This window comes from Strix aluco, chromosome 2 (genome assembly GCF_031877795.1).
Source record: "Strix aluco isolate bStrAlu1 chromosome 2, bStrAlu1.hap1, whole genome shotgun sequence".
Taxonomy (NCBI): domain Eukaryota; kingdom Metazoa; phylum Chordata; class Aves; order Strigiformes; family Strigidae; genus Strix; species Strix aluco.
The window spans coordinates 37,822,524-37,841,012 of NC_133932.1; the positions used below are offsets into that span (position 1 = coordinate 37,822,524).

At 40.4% G+C, this 18,489-nt stretch overlaps 1 protein-coding gene across 2 annotated transcripts in view; it reads right to left on the minus strand.

Annotated features, from left to right (window-relative positions):
* The window catches only part of DSCAM (DS cell adhesion molecule), a 476,243-nt gene that overhangs the window by 63,495 nt on the left and 394,259 nt on the right, over positions 1-18,489 (minus strand). For both annotated transcript variants that reach the window (XR_012621906.1, XM_074814395.1), the window contains exon 21: positions 3,366-3,519. Coding sequence is in view for 1 of the 2 variants with exons in the window: in XM_074814395.1 (XP_074670496.1) it covers positions 3,366-3,519 (154 nt within the window). In the remaining variant the exon portion in view is untranslated. The remainder of the gene's footprint in view (positions 1-3,365; positions 3,520-18,489) is intronic.

Below are 18,489 nucleotides of genomic sequence, written 5' to 3' on the forward strand. Positions count from 1 at the left end.
GCAAATCTATTCAACATCAATGCTCAGGTAGTCTACAAGAACAGGGTAAACTCAACATTGAAGTCAGAGAGTTATCCCCAGAGGATCAGATTGCCATGGGTCTAGAGCTGTTATTGTCATGTTGCTGGCAAATGCCATTCTCATCAGTCATGGACAGGAAATAAGAGGAACCAGGTGCATGCAAGATTTGCTGTCTTTTAGATATATTTCATAGACAAAATCCACAATTTTCAAGTCAGCAATGAAGCATAATTTGAGAGATGGGGACATAGCCTGCTTACATAGAGGCTGAACTTTCATTGCCATGATTATTTTCTGTTTGTTGGGTTTTTTTGTTTATTTTTGTCAGTTAATTACAGAGAACAGCAATCTGTTCTGAGAAACAGAGACACTAAAGAAAGAAATGTTAACTTGAATTAAGCTTTCATTTAAATTGGACTATCCATTTCACATCAACCCCCCATCTAGACATTCTCATTGTTCTCAAAGGGGTTCTTAAAGGGTTTATAATTAAGTTGACATAATTCAATTCAAAGTTAACTCTCATTAGCTGTCATGATGGTATCATTACTTGGACAGCTACTGTGAAAGAAGTGGAGAAAAGAAGGAAGCAAACAATGTCACAATAATGACCCATAGGATGTTCTTGCACTGGGGATTTGTGGCAAAATCAGACCATAACTGCTCCTAACCCTGTGATATGTTACTTGCTTCAGACGTACTGGGGGGTGAGAGAGGTATTCAAGGGTATTAGCTCTACTCATCCTTCTTCATTGTGTGTCCACTGTTCTTATCACTGATCACCACATTCTCTCAGCTCTCTAAAAGGCCCAGTGATGCATTCATACAGGAAATCTTGTACATGATACAATAATTTCTTACCTGGCTACATCCGAAGTTCATAAAATTGCTACCTATCAGTATTCCTAGTGTCCCTCACAACCTCCACTAATGGATTATTTATCACTTTTCCAATCCTAAGTACGTGTAAGAGATGCTTGTCCTGAGCATCATCTAATGCAGACTTTATATTGGAGTATCATTACTAGCTCTAACATTGGATGCATCCTACCATCCTTCAAAATAAAGTCTTGTTCATACTGATTTGTCTATTGAAGCAATTAATCATTTTTCCTTAAAGTCTTCTTTTTTCATACAAGCTATTTTTAAGCTCATTTATTTGTCATCATGAATCATGTTAAATAAGCTTTGGAAGAGCAGAATTAATTCCAGTTTCCAGTAAGCTTGTTCAGTTTATGTACATGTGGGTCAATTTGTAGCTTCTCTATTTTTGGCAAACCAAGAGCGATTGCATACTACATTTCCTCACAACTAGAGGTTATAAATCTTGGTACCTGCAAACTCTGCATTGTTCTGTATTCATCTTGCCTGCATACTTCCCTCTTTTTTAAATGTCTGGGACATAGAGGAAGAGAATTTCTAGTGCATTATGTGCAGCGGCATCTGCATGCTCCTGGGTTTGCCTGAATCCTCAATCTATTAGTATTGCATCATGTTGTTGTCTAATTGGTTTTGCTCTTATTTGAGCATCTATTTTTATGCCTATTTTTGTTTCCTTTTTTCCTTTTCATCGCCACACATTCACTACACACAGGTAACAGCTGCCCTAAAAGGGGAAGCACACTGAAACCTTTGCCCTGGTTCCCTGAGGTGTTTTTTCACGATCTTCCTTCACAGATGTCCTTTACACTCATTCACCTTTTAAGATCTCAGCTTTGGTCTCAGTGATGTTTATAATGCAGTATGCAGTTATCCTACAAGAAATTCAACAATGGAAAAGCTCCTGATTTTTCAGATCCTTCAGACTTTTCATAGCCTTTCAGACATCCTTCAGGTCACTCCACTAACACCATGTAGCTACTAAGAGAAAGGATCTTCTGAAAGACTACAAAAAATGCCAGAAAGAAGCAGAAAGTGAAAGTGAGTTTTCTCAGTTGGCAGAAAAAAACTGTAAGCAATGGTATGGGGAGCAGGCATTTCCCTGCTTGTTCTGACTCAGGCCTCTTTGCCTTGCTAGACCCTCCCCATATTTACACTGATAAATCTTCCATTGTGATCTACAGTAGTAACTCAGTAGTCACTATAGGCTTCTCACAGCAATGTTGAAAAATATCCATCCCATATGATAAAAACTTTAATTTAGAGAAGGGGCAAAGAAAGACATGAAAATTACTGTCACAAGCCTGAGGAACCCTGTTTGCAACTTTTGTGTATTGGGAAGCTATGTCATGTGTTGAAATAGTACCCTCCAAATATCATCACTGCCATCCATGACAATAGCTCTGATAGTTAATCTACCACCATCAAACTGGTTATCTACCACTGACATAAGAAGGAACAGCAATCTTCCCTATGGTGATGGTATATGCTCTTCCATGTAGAAACTGCTTTCATGGTGTCATTTGGCTGAAGTCCTGCAAAGCTTTTTTAGAAAATATCTGTCCTCATAAAGCCCTAGACACTTTATTTTACATTACTACATCATTAGCCACATGACTGAAGAATTAGCAGGCTTGAAAAACTGCAATTAAATGCACCTAACTTTGCAACTCTAGGAACCTGTGCAATACACTGTTCATACTGGCACGTGCTTTGATGTTACCAATTTGAGGTGGAGGTGGGGGTGAAATCAGTCTGAATACCCCATGTAGAGATTGAGTACTGATGGGACTCTTCTCACTTGGCTGTCTAAAATATTAGGTCTCTATCTCCAAGCTATGGTGCTATAGTGTTGTGAGCATCACATTCCACAGTACAGGTAAGGCAGAATTCATGGCCCCAAGCATTTTTAATGGAACAACTAATACAGCTGGAAAAAAATATGCAAGATTGGAGGCACGTTATCCCTTCTTCATATCTGAAATAGAAGCAGCAAACTTCAAAGCTAATGCAAGTTGAGAACAATTGTTCAGAGTTTAGATATTTTAATCAGACCATTTTATACAGAAGATAGTACACAAGAGATATTAATAAGGAGAGCAATGATAAAGAAGTTGCATGGCAAGAACAAAGAGAGACACATTCAGAAGGGGATGGGGATCATCTGCAAACTCTCTGTACCCAACAAAAGAAGATAGAAATTGCTCCAAAAAGCAAGTTATGTTCTTCTAAGGTAGGTGGGATGAATTACCCTCTAGAGGAGCACGTCTTTCTCTCTCTGCTGACTACAGCAAAAGCTTGGGCAATTATCTGAGAGTTGTCATCTAACTTTTGGAGAGAACTGAAGTTATTCTGATAAATCCCACTCTCAGTAAGCAATGAGGCATAAAGAAGCCACGTGACCATTATAACAGTAATTAGCATTGTAAAGGTCTGGATTGCTTTAAAAAGTGCTGTCACTGTACCTTTAGCTAGTGGTTCCACAGTGATAATCTCACTGCTGTTGCCTCTTCCCGCAGCAGTCACTGCTACCACCCAGACACTGTACTGGCGATTCCGGCTCAGGTTGGGAATTCTGTAGGAAAATGAGTCGGGAGAGGCTTCAAACTCGCTGATTACCTGTGGTGGGAGAGACAAATGTTTCCAGACTGAAATAAACAGTATTTGGACAAAGTCTGCTAAGCTGAGTGCTACAAAGCCTCTTACTTCAGGGTACTTCGAGTATTAATTGCTCCAAGCAGATGGCAATAAACAGAGCAGACACAATAGCTTATTGCAATCAATTTGTATTCAGTGAATTTGGGCCTATATCTTGTTTACAAATTGGTTTTATTCAGATTATGACTTCTACGTTTATTTTTACAGGGTTGGATAAACAATTTAAGTGAACATATTTGACAAATTTTTACTATCAATAGTTCTGATAAATAATTCCGTTTTACAGAAAACTTTCTCAACAGAGGATTCAGTCCTGCATCTGCTATGAAATCTGGAGTTTTCTACTCAAGATATGCCTGGTTATGTGGAACTGTTGTGCTGGTGTTCCTTATCCCTGGGTTTGGTGGCTTATTCCTTCAGTAATGGAGTGAATCAAGAAATAAAACTGTATTCCATAACAGACTGTTCAAATTTCCCCCGAGCCTAGTTTTGTTTAATCACAAAATTACTTCCATTCAAAGATTCCCAGCAGAAGGTCATCTCATCTATTTAGCTGCATTAGCTGGGAAGAAGAAGTGCTGGAAGAAATGCCAGTTCAGTCTATTCTTGCACTGTCACTCAAGTGCTTTGGCTGTGGGCTGCAGCGAAGCCGACCAGCTGCTATGCAGTACTCGCTTATCGGTGAGATGTTCTGCTGTCTGCTTGAAGTGAACTGTGCGAGGAAAGGTGTGGAGGAATATATAGATTCCTCCAGTGGACATGGGCTCTGTGCACCTCATCACATCCTCCACAGGAAGCTCAACTCCTTAGTGGAGGAGAAGGGAAACCTCGTCAGCCCTGAACAGTATTACAATGCTCAGTATAGCCAGTTTTATTTCTGACATGGGTTTTGTCATTCTTGTACGTAAAAGTAGAGGGGTAATGAACAATTAGAATGAATAATACTCACTTCCCTGTGCAATACTGAGCATGGTAATGGCTAACTAATGCTAGGCTAAAACTAATTAGAACATTAATGATGTAGAAAAGAAGATTTTACTAGGAATCAGCATTAAAAATAATGCATCAGTGTAATCTAAACTTGATTCAGACTGACAGAAAGCGTGCAAGGAATCTCTTTGATATACAAATATCTGCTGGTGGTAAAGGCCAATTTAATCTGATTAGCATTTCAAAAGGCAGGTTGACCTGAAAGCACTGGAATATGTGGTCCTTCAAAGTGAATTCCAAATAAATAAGGGATGTTTCTGAGATATCATTAAACACTTCTCCAGTGTGAACTGGTAGCCAGTTTCAGCTACTAAATGGGTCATTGCATTTCTCTATTCTTGAGCTGGAACGTCCTACAGCCAGGATAAGAGGGGAGTTCATCTCATCTCACTTTTGAAATCTAGAGTGAAGACATCTGCATCTAAGCCAATCACTTTGACTCCCTTCAGAGACGATGTAAAGGAAAGGTAACTTCTGGCCTATTTGAGACACATACATTGCAGTGCAGTGGGATGAATCATGCCCTTGACATACCTACATTTCCCCACCAACTATAGAAGTCTCCATATAACTAGCCCAGGTACAGTTAGTTATCTGTGCTGAAGGCATCTGAATGTACCTGTTAACTAAAATACTTAACTTTGATTAACCAAAATACTTACCCCCCTGGCTTTTATACTGATGTGTGCTTCTATTTGCTTCTACAAGAACACATTCTGTTGCCTCCACAGAGACTAACTTTTCTGGGCGGACTTCTCTGGTCCAGCTAACAATTATCTAGGCTCAACACAAGCCCAAATGGGGACCTTGCTGTACTTTCTAGCCAATCTCATTGCTCCTGTCAAAATGCCAACTCAGTTTGTCCCATTTAGCAAGCGCTTGCCTGGGTTTCCACTCTGATATGAAGAGGTCGGTGCAGGCAGACACTTCTATTATTACGTGAAATATTACAGCAGGTTTTGAGAACCATCTGTCTTGACATTTACACAAGAATATTGGACAAATGCCCGTAGCTTGACAGGCTGGATCTTTGTGAGGTCATACATAAAAATTAAGGTATTGATCATGGCACAGAAGGCTGAATTGTAATATTCATGAGGCAGCATTTCCTAGGGTTAATTTTAAAGTCAAACAGGCTAGGCTGTCTCTGGCATTTAGGCTCCACTCATTAATGCAGCTATCTAGCACAAGCTACTTTTAAACCACCTACTAACATGGGACGTGGATACAGCATTTAGGAACAGCTAACCATTGCAGATTTCCTTATTGATAAACTTTCATTCCAGCAAGCATCAGTCCAGCTAAACTTACACTGTTTTCTCCATGACTCTCATGGCTTATGAAAGGGACATATGGCTGCCTTTGGAAGCCACTCCTAATACTGCAGATTTCCTGCTTGAAGCACCTCACTGCTCTGCTCCCTTCTGCAATAGCAGAGATCGGAACAGTCAGACAGACATACGCCCTGTATACAATTGCTAAACAGAGATCAGAGAAATCTGGTTTGAGATTTTATGGTTTGGGATAAGATGAGAAGCTATGCAGAAAAGGAAAACCTCAGCCTTGAAGATATATCACTGGCACTAAGCACTCCTGCTCTGAGAACCAAAGTTAAAGACAAAACTAAAAAAACAAACAATCCTCCAAAATTCCTCTGGTTGCAATGTGATCCTCTAGAAGAGCAGGCAAAATTGTCTCAGAACAGAGGAGCTCTCTCTCCCTGGAACTCCAAAGATGGAATAATCACAGAAATAGTTTCTCTGATGCCTTTTAAAATGCCTTGTCGTCAATTCCATTCTTTCACCCACAGAAAACCAGCATCATTTGCATATTTGCAACTGGAGCTATTCTAAATATAAATTCCATTATTCATGGAATTAATTTATTGATTGAATCTGGTAAACATATCTTCACTACATTAATGATTCTTATTTTCTTAAAACAAACTGCTATAGCAAAATATTTTGGTTTCTAACTAGTTAACATATACCTGTTTCCTCAGCTAGCATTCCTTTATAAATACTTGGGGGTGCTCCAGTGGCAAAGAATTGATTTTACTTTTAACTTTTGCCTGTCATTTCAATTAGACTAACATGCCAGAGACTTTCATTACACTTGAAAAAAAAAGGAAGCTTTATCAGCAAAGAGAAGATTAAACAGTTGAAATAAGAAATATTTTAAAGGTCTGTCACCTTGTCACATATTGGTCTTTGCACGTTCCAGTATGAAACATATACTGCGGTTTTATCCCAAAAGCAGTAGCATGCTTGCTCAAGGGATTTTTTTTCTCTAACTGCTTTTTTCATTCAGCTTATAGATGATGGGTTAATTTTTCTTTGGTCTTTAGCTCATTGTCTAAGAAGCACAGACAGGGCCAAGTCTCTAAAAAGTCAGCAAGGGCTGTGAGGAATAAAATGAAATCAAAGGTCTTTATCAGGGTGCAGTCAATCTACTTCCCAAATCAGGCAATAACAAGAGATGCTGAGCAACAGCCACTGCAGGGAGCATAATTTTCCTCAGATGCAACTCCAGTTCTACTGGTGTACATTGCTTTGTGCACTATGAAGCAGTATGCCATCTCCTGGCATTTCTGGCTCCTTTAGAAAGCATTTAGATAGGTAATGTGCATAAACTCTGAACTCTTTGGCTGGATTTTTGGTTGGTTTGTTTGTTTGTTGTTTTTTAACTCAGCCTGGGAAAACTTCAAAAAGGCGCTTTAGAAGAAAAATAGGTTTGTAACAGTTTTTCAAGCAATTGGGGAGTTTCCCAAGCAGGGAGGTAAGGCAAGAGGTAGCATTTACTGTGGACTGGAAGATTATTCAGTCAAAGCAAACCTGCACCTTGCCTACAACTGCATCTACACAACTTCTGATATAAGAAAGGTGCACTGAAGATCTCTATCTCCTCATTCTCTGCAAGTTGCAGGAAACTTAGAGGTTAAATGAGAAAACCATATGGAGACTTTAAGGACAAGAGTGAAAAGCAAGAAACACCCCAGGTTTGTGGTGTGTGTTGTGAAGTAAGAGCGTATACAAGTTGGCTACCTGTATATTGGTTGACTCATCTTGAAAATTAAATAAATATGTATATATATACACTACCTAGATTGGTATGTGTGTTTTCACTATGAATTTAGGTATAAAATATGGCCATAGCAACATCTAAGAACAGGGCTGGAAAGACCGTGAAGTTCACTCAAGTCTATTCCTGTAAACCAGGTTCATCTATATCTGCACAATTTCAGACAGATGTTTCTCCAACCTTATTTTGAAGACTTACAATAAATGGAGACTTTGCAACTCCCTAGGCTGCAAGACCTGTTCCACTGCTTAACTAATCTAACTATTAGAAAGTTTTCTTGAAATCTAGCTTGAGTTTCCTGCTGCAGCTTAAGTCCATAGCTTCTTTTCCAGTCTATTAGGAACACAGAGAATAGATTATTACCTTCATCTTTGCACAGTCTTTAGACTACATGAATTTTTATCATTCCTTTCCCCACCAGTACCCTTATCTTTTTACAACTTAATAACCCTGACGCTTTCAACATCGTCCAGAAATCACATTTTCTCCAACAGTTTCTCTAATATTATCTGCTGTTACCCTTTGGATTCTCTAACAATGCCCATAGCCTTCTCAAATACAGTTTTCAAACCTGTATTCAACAACACCAAGGTATGACATTTGGCTTTTCACAACAGGATTATAAAAGTAGCTAATGTTCATCTTGGGATGCACAATAACCTCAAAATCCTCTTCTGAAGAATCTAGCCAATTGCTCTCTACCCAGTACTTTTGTTGTTGGTTATTCATAGTACCCATTTTCTTACAGTTACCCATACTAAATTTTATCTTTCTCCAGACCAATTTCCCAGTTCATCAAGGCCTGTCTGAGCTCTAGTTCTGTCTCCAGTGTACTTGCAATCCCTTCCAGCCTTGTATCTCCTGTAAATTTAATAGGCATTCTCGCTATTTCATTATCCAGGTCACTAATGGAACCATTGAACAAAAGTGGACTCAGGAGAGATACCTATGCTGCTCCCTCCTGCCCTCAACAATGAACTACTGGTTTCATAGCCTCCCACAAAACAGCACTCAGTTTTTTATCAGGTCTGAGCTGTCTCAGTGAAACTGAGTTTGGCTAGCTAGGTTTCTCTCAATAAATATGCATCCTCTGGGCTTATTTCTACTGCTAAATGGGAGAGCGCCAGGGAGTGTGTTGAGCACTCCACCGTGATGTTCCACAACACTTTCTAACTTGATCTCTAGATCAGTTTTGTACTACTCTAGATAGCTCTCTTCAAAACAAACCTGCTTTAGAGGGGCTAGGGCTAAGCAGTGTAGACAGACGTCAGTCAATGTCACATACTCTCGGGGCCAGGTGCTGCTCCTTGGCCCTTGTTTAATCAGCAGTGCAGATGAGGTCTACAATGAGCACAGAGTCTCATCAGTAATTAAAGTAAGTTTTTAGTTCTACAAGGTCAAAACACAAAGATGTCCATCTTTTTGCACAACACTATCACAGAAATGTCCACCTTGCTCTACCTGAGGCCTTCGTTGCTCCTTGAACTGATGTTTTAGAGTCTCTTGGACTGACAAAGTTATCCAGTAATGGGGGCTACAAGTTATTTCTACCTGGAAGTAAATTCAGTTAATATGAAATCAATACATTATTGTATTTATAGAGCATGAACTTCAAGTTCTGCATCCATGAACAGAGTAGACAGACCACTGATGTGCCCTCTCAGTGAACTCCCTAAAGATGTGAAACTCTGCCTGAGGTAATGGACCAGTACTTTTCTCCAGGACTGTTGGCTTTTGCCTTGCTTCCTTTCGCAGATGGACAGACTGTCAGAGCTGCAAATAACCACCAATCCTGGACCACAGTTTTCATTAAGACTCTGGATCCCACTTTGGTCATATAACAGCTTCTGTTCAGGTCTTGCTATTTTCGTTCATGTATTGAAACATGACATCTGTTTTTCAGTCAGCATTATTGAAGATAACTGTTGTAAACAGAAGCTGTGCACAAAACAGAATGCAGTTCCATATAAAATTTTATCTTTTTTTTTTTTTTTTTTTTTTCCAGAACTGAAGTGTTAGAAAATTCAAGATGGAAATTTTGGAAAGAACAGAGGCAGCTCCCTCCCTTTCCACCTGCAGAAAAATCTTGAAACCCATTTCCAGGAATTATGCTTGGACTTCCAAGTAGCCCATGTAGTCAAGGAGTAACTGTTGCTTGGGAGCTACCAAGGTACACCACCTGCTTGCCCCTTTGCTGCAACTCACAGAGTCCATCAGCCTTCTGGGGCTCATGATCAGGGAAGCAGCATGTGGTGTCATGGGCTGGTGACTACAGGAAGGTCATAAGACCACCTTCTGCACTGCCAGGAGTTCTGCTGCCTCCTTTGGTGGCCCCAAGAAATCACCAGGTTTGTTCAGAGCATTTCAGTCAACTCACAAATTGTATGACACCATCTGGTCCCAAGTGCTCTGTCCCGTATATGATACAGAAGGGAACGGAATAAATTCAAACCTCCTGAAACACACTGCAACTGACCCAAGGACTTACTGTTAGACTATATTGATATATCTTTATGTGAGACTAGATAGTGAGACAAGACCAGTTTTATGAACAAATTAGTATCAAATTTGTTTTAGAAGGGCTTTCCAAGGACACCTTTTAAAAATCATATAAAACAAAACATCATCAGAATTAATTTATACTCTGTCACATCTCTCTTGGGATCTCGTCTATGACAAAAATAAGACAGGCAAAAAATGTGAAGTTGATGAAGCAATTACAGGAATGAAAGTACTATGTTTGGGAGCTGGTAACAAAGTTGTAAAATAACTATGAAAATGCTGTAAACAGTACATGTGGTATATATTGAAAAAGACATATTTTAAATACCATTCAAAATAAATTTTTAAAATAACCCCAAAATTATACACTAGTTCTATAAAGAACAAGAATTAACAAATATCTTCATGCTGTAAAAAGTACTCTATAAACACAGTGATAAATAGTGCTTGTAGTACACAAATCAACGAACATATATTTAAAATTCAACCTACAGGTTCTGCTGACTCCAAATAAGCTTCTGTTCAACAGTAACTTTATCTACTTAGCCAACTTCTGCCAGCTACCTCTCCCCTCTTTTAAAGAGACCAAATATAAGTTAACTCATAGTGTCAACCTTACAGTCAGCCCCAGTGACCTGTGTCTGAAAGAATCTTTGAAAACTGTAATCTACAATTCTGGACTTCTCCAAAGGATTTAGAAAGATACAAAAGCTGAAAGCCCAGCAAAGATTCATCTTGGCCTGGAAATATTTCTATTCATCACCCCTATTTCAGCACTGGAGTCAGCTGTGTGTTCTGGTTCATCATCCAGCTAATCCAGCTAATACTCTTATTATGACAACATCATCTAGGATCTTTGCAGGAACATTCTCACTCCATTCATCTGGTTCAACAGCATCTTGCTCTGGAATATCTTCTCCTTTCAGGCCTCAGGCTTCTGGTCATTTGGGACCTCAGTCAAGGTGGATTTAAGGGAGAAATCATATATCTTAACAGAATCCCACAGCTAGCAAAGGTTTGATCAACTAACATTACAAAACTATTGCCAGGATTTAAGACCAGAGAATAAACTGGTTCCTCCTATGAGAAAGGTAGTCTTTTAAATTTGTACCTGGATGTTTTGCAAGATTCTTGTCATAATTTCCAGTCTTTGGGTACTTGTGCTAGAAAGTGAAATGCAATCTGAAGTCTTCCTCAAATAGAATTTTACTGTGGAGTTGATCAGTTTGGTTCAGGGGCTTTGGGGAGCAGCTTCACAGATATACCACTGCTCCATGGAAATTCATTTCATAATGTACAGTAAGAGATTTGGTGTCAAATAGAAAGAGCTTTAAAAGTCTAGCAGAGATATGACTACTGAGCACTCAGAAAACTAAGATGGATATGAAGCATTTAATCAAAGGCAAGGAAATTCATATTTAAGAATCACAATCCCTCCTGTAATGTGCTGAATAGCTATGGGTCTGATTTGGTATTAACAACATGTTTATCAATCGTCATATCCAAGACATCCCAGCAATAACTTTGTGCAGCACAGACAGCTTTTCAGAAGAAAGCAGTAATGATTACAGTTTGGGTAATGCAGCTTTCATGATGGAGAAACCATACACTGCAAACACACACACACACACACACAGAGCTAAACAGGTATACACTCTTTTGCAAAATAAAGAACGTTGTCAACTATGGAGAAGTCAGTCCACTCTGCTTAGACAGGAACACTGTGTCAGTGCAAGCATTGCACCACAGCTGCAGACACCTGTGCCATGCTTCCCTTTGCTGGGGTGGTGTGAGCTGCAGGAGCATGTGGCAGTAACAGTGCTCACATGCTAACTGATGAGTGCTTGGATGGAGAAAGCTTGAATGGGTTTATAGTCTTGCAAGAAGGGACCTGTTCAGGAGTGGGAGAAGCCAGAGTGCTGCTGACTGGCAGAGCCATTGTCACGTCAGTTATTCACAGCAGATGTGCAGCAGGGCCCAACACCTCTTCTCAAGACTGCATGTGGTGATGAGAACCTGAGTCACACAACACAAAGAAGGAAAGACAGCAGGAGAACATGCTCAAACAGGTAGTGGAAGGTGGCGGCAAGGATATTAGAAGGCTGGAAGTTGTGACTTTTGACAACAGGAAAAAGACTCCTGCTCCACTTGCAGATCTGCAAATTCAGAATATGCATAATGCCCTGGGCACTGGTGAGGATGAACAAGACCCATTAGAGGATTCATCAGATCCATCTGAGCCTTAACCTAGTGTCTGCAGAAAAGGAGAAAGGCATGTGATAGTTACTGGAGACTCCCTCCTGCAGGTAATGGAGACACTGATCTGCCAACCTGACCTAGTATCTTGAGAACTTTTTGCTTGGCAGACTTTAAGATCTGTGGTGTATGGAGATATTTCCAAGGCTTATCCAGCCCCTGGACTATTTTCCCTTTCTGCTTTTCCATCTGGGCACCAACACTGGCAGAGGCAATGTGAACTACATCAAGAGTCCAACAGAGTTCAGGAGATGAGAGTGAAGACCAGGGGGGCCCAGGTGGTGTCTCCTCAAACCTTCTGATGAGGGAGAAGGCTCAAGCAGAAGTGAGACAACTGATGTTGCAGACTTGGTCTAGCAGTCAGGGCTTTGTCTTCTATGACTGCAGGATCTCGAGGAATGAGAGCTACTGAGCAGGGATGGGATATATCTGGCAAAGTGCAACAAGAGCATCTTTGCAAAGAGGCTTGCTAACCTAGTGATGAGGGCTTTAAACTAGGTGTGGCTGCAGAGAGCTACCATAATAGAGAAGCAAGGGCACAAAGGGGCAAAGCAGATGTGTCTAGGAAACAACATTATAGAAGAGGATCTCACTTCTCCCCTGTAAGACCAGCGCAATTTAGGATCCATCTCAAATGGCTGTTCACTAATGCATGTAGCTTAGAGAACAGATTGTAAGTCTATGTGTAGTTGCAGAGCTTCAGCCTTGTTGGGATTATGGTGACATGGTATGATAGCACTCATGACTGGTGTTCTGCAACGGAGGGATGAAGTCTCTTCAAGAAAAATGTGTAGGAAAGTATGAAGGAGGGCTTCCACTTTGTGTAAAGGAGTTTCTTGAATGCATGGAGTGATGCCCCAGGGCAGGTGACAAACCAGTAGAGAGCTTGTGGGTAAGTATCAGAGGACAGACAAGGACTCATAGTGTTGTAGTAGGTGTCTGCTACAGACCTCCTGATCAAGAGGAGGAGGTAGATGAAGCCATCTTTAAGCAGCTGAAGAAAGCCTCACAAGTGCACACCTTGGTACTTGTGGGTGACTTTTACCACACTAACAACTGCTGGAAGGGCAATAAGACTGGAAGTGAGCAAGCTAGGAGATGTCTGGAGAGTCCTGAAGACCATTTCTTGATGGAGGTGATCAATAAACTGACTAGTGGAAATGCTCTGTTGAACCTGTTGCCCACAAACAAGGAAAAACTGGTTAAAGATGTGAAGGTCTATAACAGCTTTGGCTGTTGTGACCATAAAACTGCACTTCAAGATCCTAAGAGGAGTGATTCAATGGGAAACTGTCCTGAAGGGCAAAGGGGCTCAGGACACCTGGCTAATCTTCAAGGATAACCTCCTCAGAGCACAAGAATGGTCTTTTGCAATGTATGGAAAGTTGAACAAGCATGACAGAAGGCCAGATGAAAATGCAGATCCTGATTAAACTCAAAACCAATTTTTTTTTGTGGAGGGCAAAAGCTAGAAGGCTTTCTTTAAGTACAAGAGCAGCAAAAGGAAGGCTAAGGGGAGCTTGGGCCCACTGCTCAGTGAGGCAGGGTACTTAGTGAAAAAGAATTTGTAAAGAGCTAAGGTACTCAATGACTTTTTATTCCAGTTTTCACTGGTAAGGTTTGCCCTCAGGTCTCCAGGTCTCTGAACCTTCTTGAAGAGTATTTGGAGTGAAGCTGTACTAACAGTAGAGGGAGACTGAATTAGGGTGCACTTAAGAATCATTTACTTAGGCATACAGAAACTCATGGTACCAGATAGGATGCATCTGAGGGTGCTGAAGGAGGTGGCTGATGTCATTGTGAAGCTACTCTTGGTTGTATTTGAAAGGCAATGGCAATCAGGGAAGGCTTCTGATCACTGGAAAAAAGAAAATGCCACACTCATCTTCAAGAAGGGCAAGAAGGAGGATCTTGGTAACTACACGCTGGCCAATGCAGTCTCAATTATATGAGAAGGTTATTGAGCAAATCCTACCAGATGCCATTTTTAAACACATGAAGGAGAGGAAGGAACAGCTGACATGGATTTAACAAAGGTAAATCATGCTTGACCAACCTGATGGCTTTCTATGACAAGGTGACTGGCACTGTGGACAAGGGGTGGGTGGTAGATGTTTTTTTACCTCAGCTTTAGCAAAGACTTTGACTGAGGCTTCCACAGTCTCGTTGCCATCAGATTGGTGAAATATGGGCTGAATAAATGAACAATAAAGTGAACGGAAAATTGTCTGCATTGCTGGGCTGAGCCAGCTATGTCTGTCAGCCTTGAGAAGAGACGGCTCAGGAGAGACTTTATTGTCATCTACATATACTTTATCAAACAATACAGAGAAGACGGAGCCAAGATGTTTTTGAAGCTGCAGGGTGGGAAAAGTTTCGACATGGGAAATTCTGATCAATTGGGGGAAAAAAAAAACCCACCATGAAACCATGGTCGAATATTGGAAATGGGGCCCAGAGGGACTGTGGGATCTCCATGCATGGAAGTGTTCAAGACTTCAGTAGACATGTCCCTGAGCAACCTGTTGTAATTAAACTTGCTTTGAGAAGGGGATTGGACTAGGCGGCCTCCAGAGGAACCTTCCAACCTAAGTTCTATTATTCTGTGGAAGTTTATAAATGGAAATCCAGTTGGCCAAAATACGTATACAACAACTAAAACCAAACAGTGGCAGAGCTAATGTACAACTCTCAGAGAAAAAGAAACACATTAGATTGCCAAGATGTTTTCTAAGTTATATGGGGTAAAAGCTCCAATAAAACTCCTATGACCTTTTAGGCCATAGGCAGTATGGTATGGCTTTCACATCTGAACACTTTCTATGCACAGTTGCTGAAAAAAGTTCTGCTTTTAGCTTTCGCTATCAGGAAATCAGAGAGCAATAGTGAGGTCATCTTATTTCACATCTTAATATGAGTGGAATGAAGACAAGAACCAACCGACAATGTCCTGAAAAGGAAAATCACCAAGAAAGAGAGCGGTTTCCACTTATTATCCTTTTATAGTGCAGTTCTAGCTACATGACTCCTTTCCTTTAATCTCCAGGCATCCCATGGAGAAAGCAGGAGACTGATGTGCAATTTAATGACCTGCTTTGTTGGAAACAGCAGGATAAGCCTGTTTAATGTGTTTGCTCCTATTAGTGAATGACTGACCAGCAGACCACCCCCAACAAAACCTCAACAGCCACAACAGCAGCAATAACTGCACTTTTCTAATCAACAAAGAAAATGAGATTTTAATATGTGTATTTTTAACTGAGTGATGCCATACTGTTTGTTGACACCCAAATGATTTAGTTGGTCTATATGTCTTCAAGCTCTTAACCTCTCTCTGCTTTCCCTGTCAGTTCTAATGCTTTCTCAGCCCTTCCTGCGCCAGCAAATCCTGCTTCTTAACCTTTGTTCTCCTGCCTTCTTTCTGTGTTGTTCTGAGATAACAGTTTCCCAGGCTGGCTAGCCATTGCATGCTTTGTGTCACAATGACCTTGTCTGGTTGCTTTCTGCCATCTAAATTTTATTTAATCTAATCTCATTGATTCCTCCTTAGGTAGTGTACTGACCTGAATGCAACAAGAGGTTGGTGGAGTTTTTTTTCAGAAATCACCTAAATTTCATTTTCTCTTGCCCTTTTAAAAGCCCTGGCAATACACATCTACAACACAAGGCAGCAGGTGCTGGAGCAGCCACCTAAAGCATCTCCCCGCCCCCCCCCCCCCCCCCCCCCCCCCATTTCAGCTAGGACTCAAACCACCCTAACTTCTTTGCTAGGATTCAAACCACGTGCAATGTCTATGGCACCACTGGGAAAACGTATTCTGCCAGGATGGGATGGCAGCCTGTGCTGCAGCTGGCAGCACTACCTGTTGCTTCCCTGAGGTCTGGGCAGAACGAGTGTGATGAGTGTCCTACCACTACGCTGGGGATAAGCACATTAGAAATAAGCTGGCCAACATGGGACCATTACAGATGGCCTGGAAAAGTCAGCTGATACAAGGAGTCAAGTGGGATCAAGAACTGTGGGAATGTGGGCTGTGAGTTAGCACATTTAACTTACATTTAGGTATGTTTTCTTTCTTATATTTGAAAAATGTAGGACCCATTAAGTCATATTTCTGTATTTTTTTCTATATTTGCAGAATGAAATAGAGAAATTTTTGCCTAATAATGCCTATACAATAATACAGGTACAAAAATTAAACAGTATGACATTGGATCCTTGCTTGCCCTTTATCTTGGCCAGAGAATAGATTGCAGTGGAGAATAATTTTTGTTTTTCACATAATAATGACATTTGTGGCTTGAAACATCCCAGGCAAATGTTATCCTTAGGACTCAAAATATTTAAAAAGGAAATGTCTTCATCCTTCTGTACAGGGGCAGCAGAAGTTTTAACAGCTTCTGCACTTGCAAAGCAAGCTAAACTGTGCAAGAGGCAACAAATCCTCATCTTATAATATCTGAGGGTCATATGAGGGTTGTGCTTTGTAACAAAAACGTGCACTATACAACCAACAGAATTAATTAGTTTTCCTGTTGATGACTTAAACACTAAAGTAGTGTTCTTGTGTAAAGGACTGTCTTGTTAGCTTAAGTGTCTAAAGTGTACTGTACTGACTTGTTCTCAGCAAACATGCTGCTTGTAAAATACAATCTGCAAAGAACATAGCCTTCCCATAAGTTTACCTTTACCACTGTCCTTCTCTCTTTCTCCTCACTGATGCTTAAAAACTGAGTTTTACTTTCTGCTTGAATAGCAGACTTTTAGGAAAGCTATTTTGCAATCAGGGCTTTGACTGAAGGAAGTCTGTTCAGGAAGTTTTTATGGCTCTATACTTCCAACTACAGCACTTGCTACTTACGGTGGCAGAAGAGATGATGAAGACACAGGTCTTCTATTTATTTCCCTCTTCACCCTAATTTAAGACCTGTTTCTCTGTCAACTACTTGTCTCTGCCAACAGTGAATTATACAAGAACTTCCTTGGAATATACAGACCTTATCTGATGCACAGGAGAGTTAGCACTCAAGCACTTCTGCAGCAGGCTTGTTTCACTGCAAATCTACCTCTGAATAAAATAACTTGTTATTTCACAATCCTTTTAAGAATAAAAGATAACAAATCATTTTGTTATAAAGAAACTTGGGGGAGTGAATCCTATATCAGATGTGTCCTGAGGTCTTGCACTTATTTAAAGATGTCCAACTTGGTTTCTGAAACTAGCCACTGAATGTGATCCCTGCCTCACTTGCCACACAGGACTGGTACAGAAGATCTGCTCTGTAAGCCATGACTCATGCTGATTTGCAGAACACTAGTGAGAAGTAGTACAGGAACTGTCCCCATTGATACATACTGTCCACATATATACACATATGTATATGTACATATATATATTTATATGTACACACACACACATACACCCCTTCATGCACGCAGGTAACAACAGGATAACTATACATGTACACATTACCAATTAACAGAAAACACAAACACCTCCAAGTGCCTCTACCTTGGGCTAATGTATATAGTGATGCTCTCACATCATGTCATAATGAACACAACAAAAATATAGCAGTAAAATTCAGTACAGGCCAAGACCAGCAACTTATTTTTGTCATTGCTCATCACTGAGGATCTCCAAAAGGTAAACATACAATAAGCAGTCTTAAAAAAAATAAATTTTGTATATGAGAGAACTGCATATTAGATAAAAAGATTTTTAGCTGAGTATGTCTATTTTCCTGGTGATGTAAACACACAAAAAAATTGTCTCTAGCAAAGCCTCAGGAAGAAACACTGCAGCTTTGTGCATGGTAAGTAACTAGCAAGAGCCAGCAGCACCACCTGGCGTCCTCTCCAACCCCCCAGAGAAGTGCTTGGTCCACCCTCGGACCAGAGCCCTAACTGCAAGGACCAGCTCTGTAAAAATCCGACCTCTTTAACACACTGCATGCCATAGAAATGTACGAATCATGATGGAAAAACCTCTGGCTAGTTTACATTTAAATGGTATGCTCAAGATAGTTTGGTTTGCATGGCTACAATTATTAAATTAATGGAGTTAGGAGTCCCAAAAGATAAATGAAACAACACTTAGC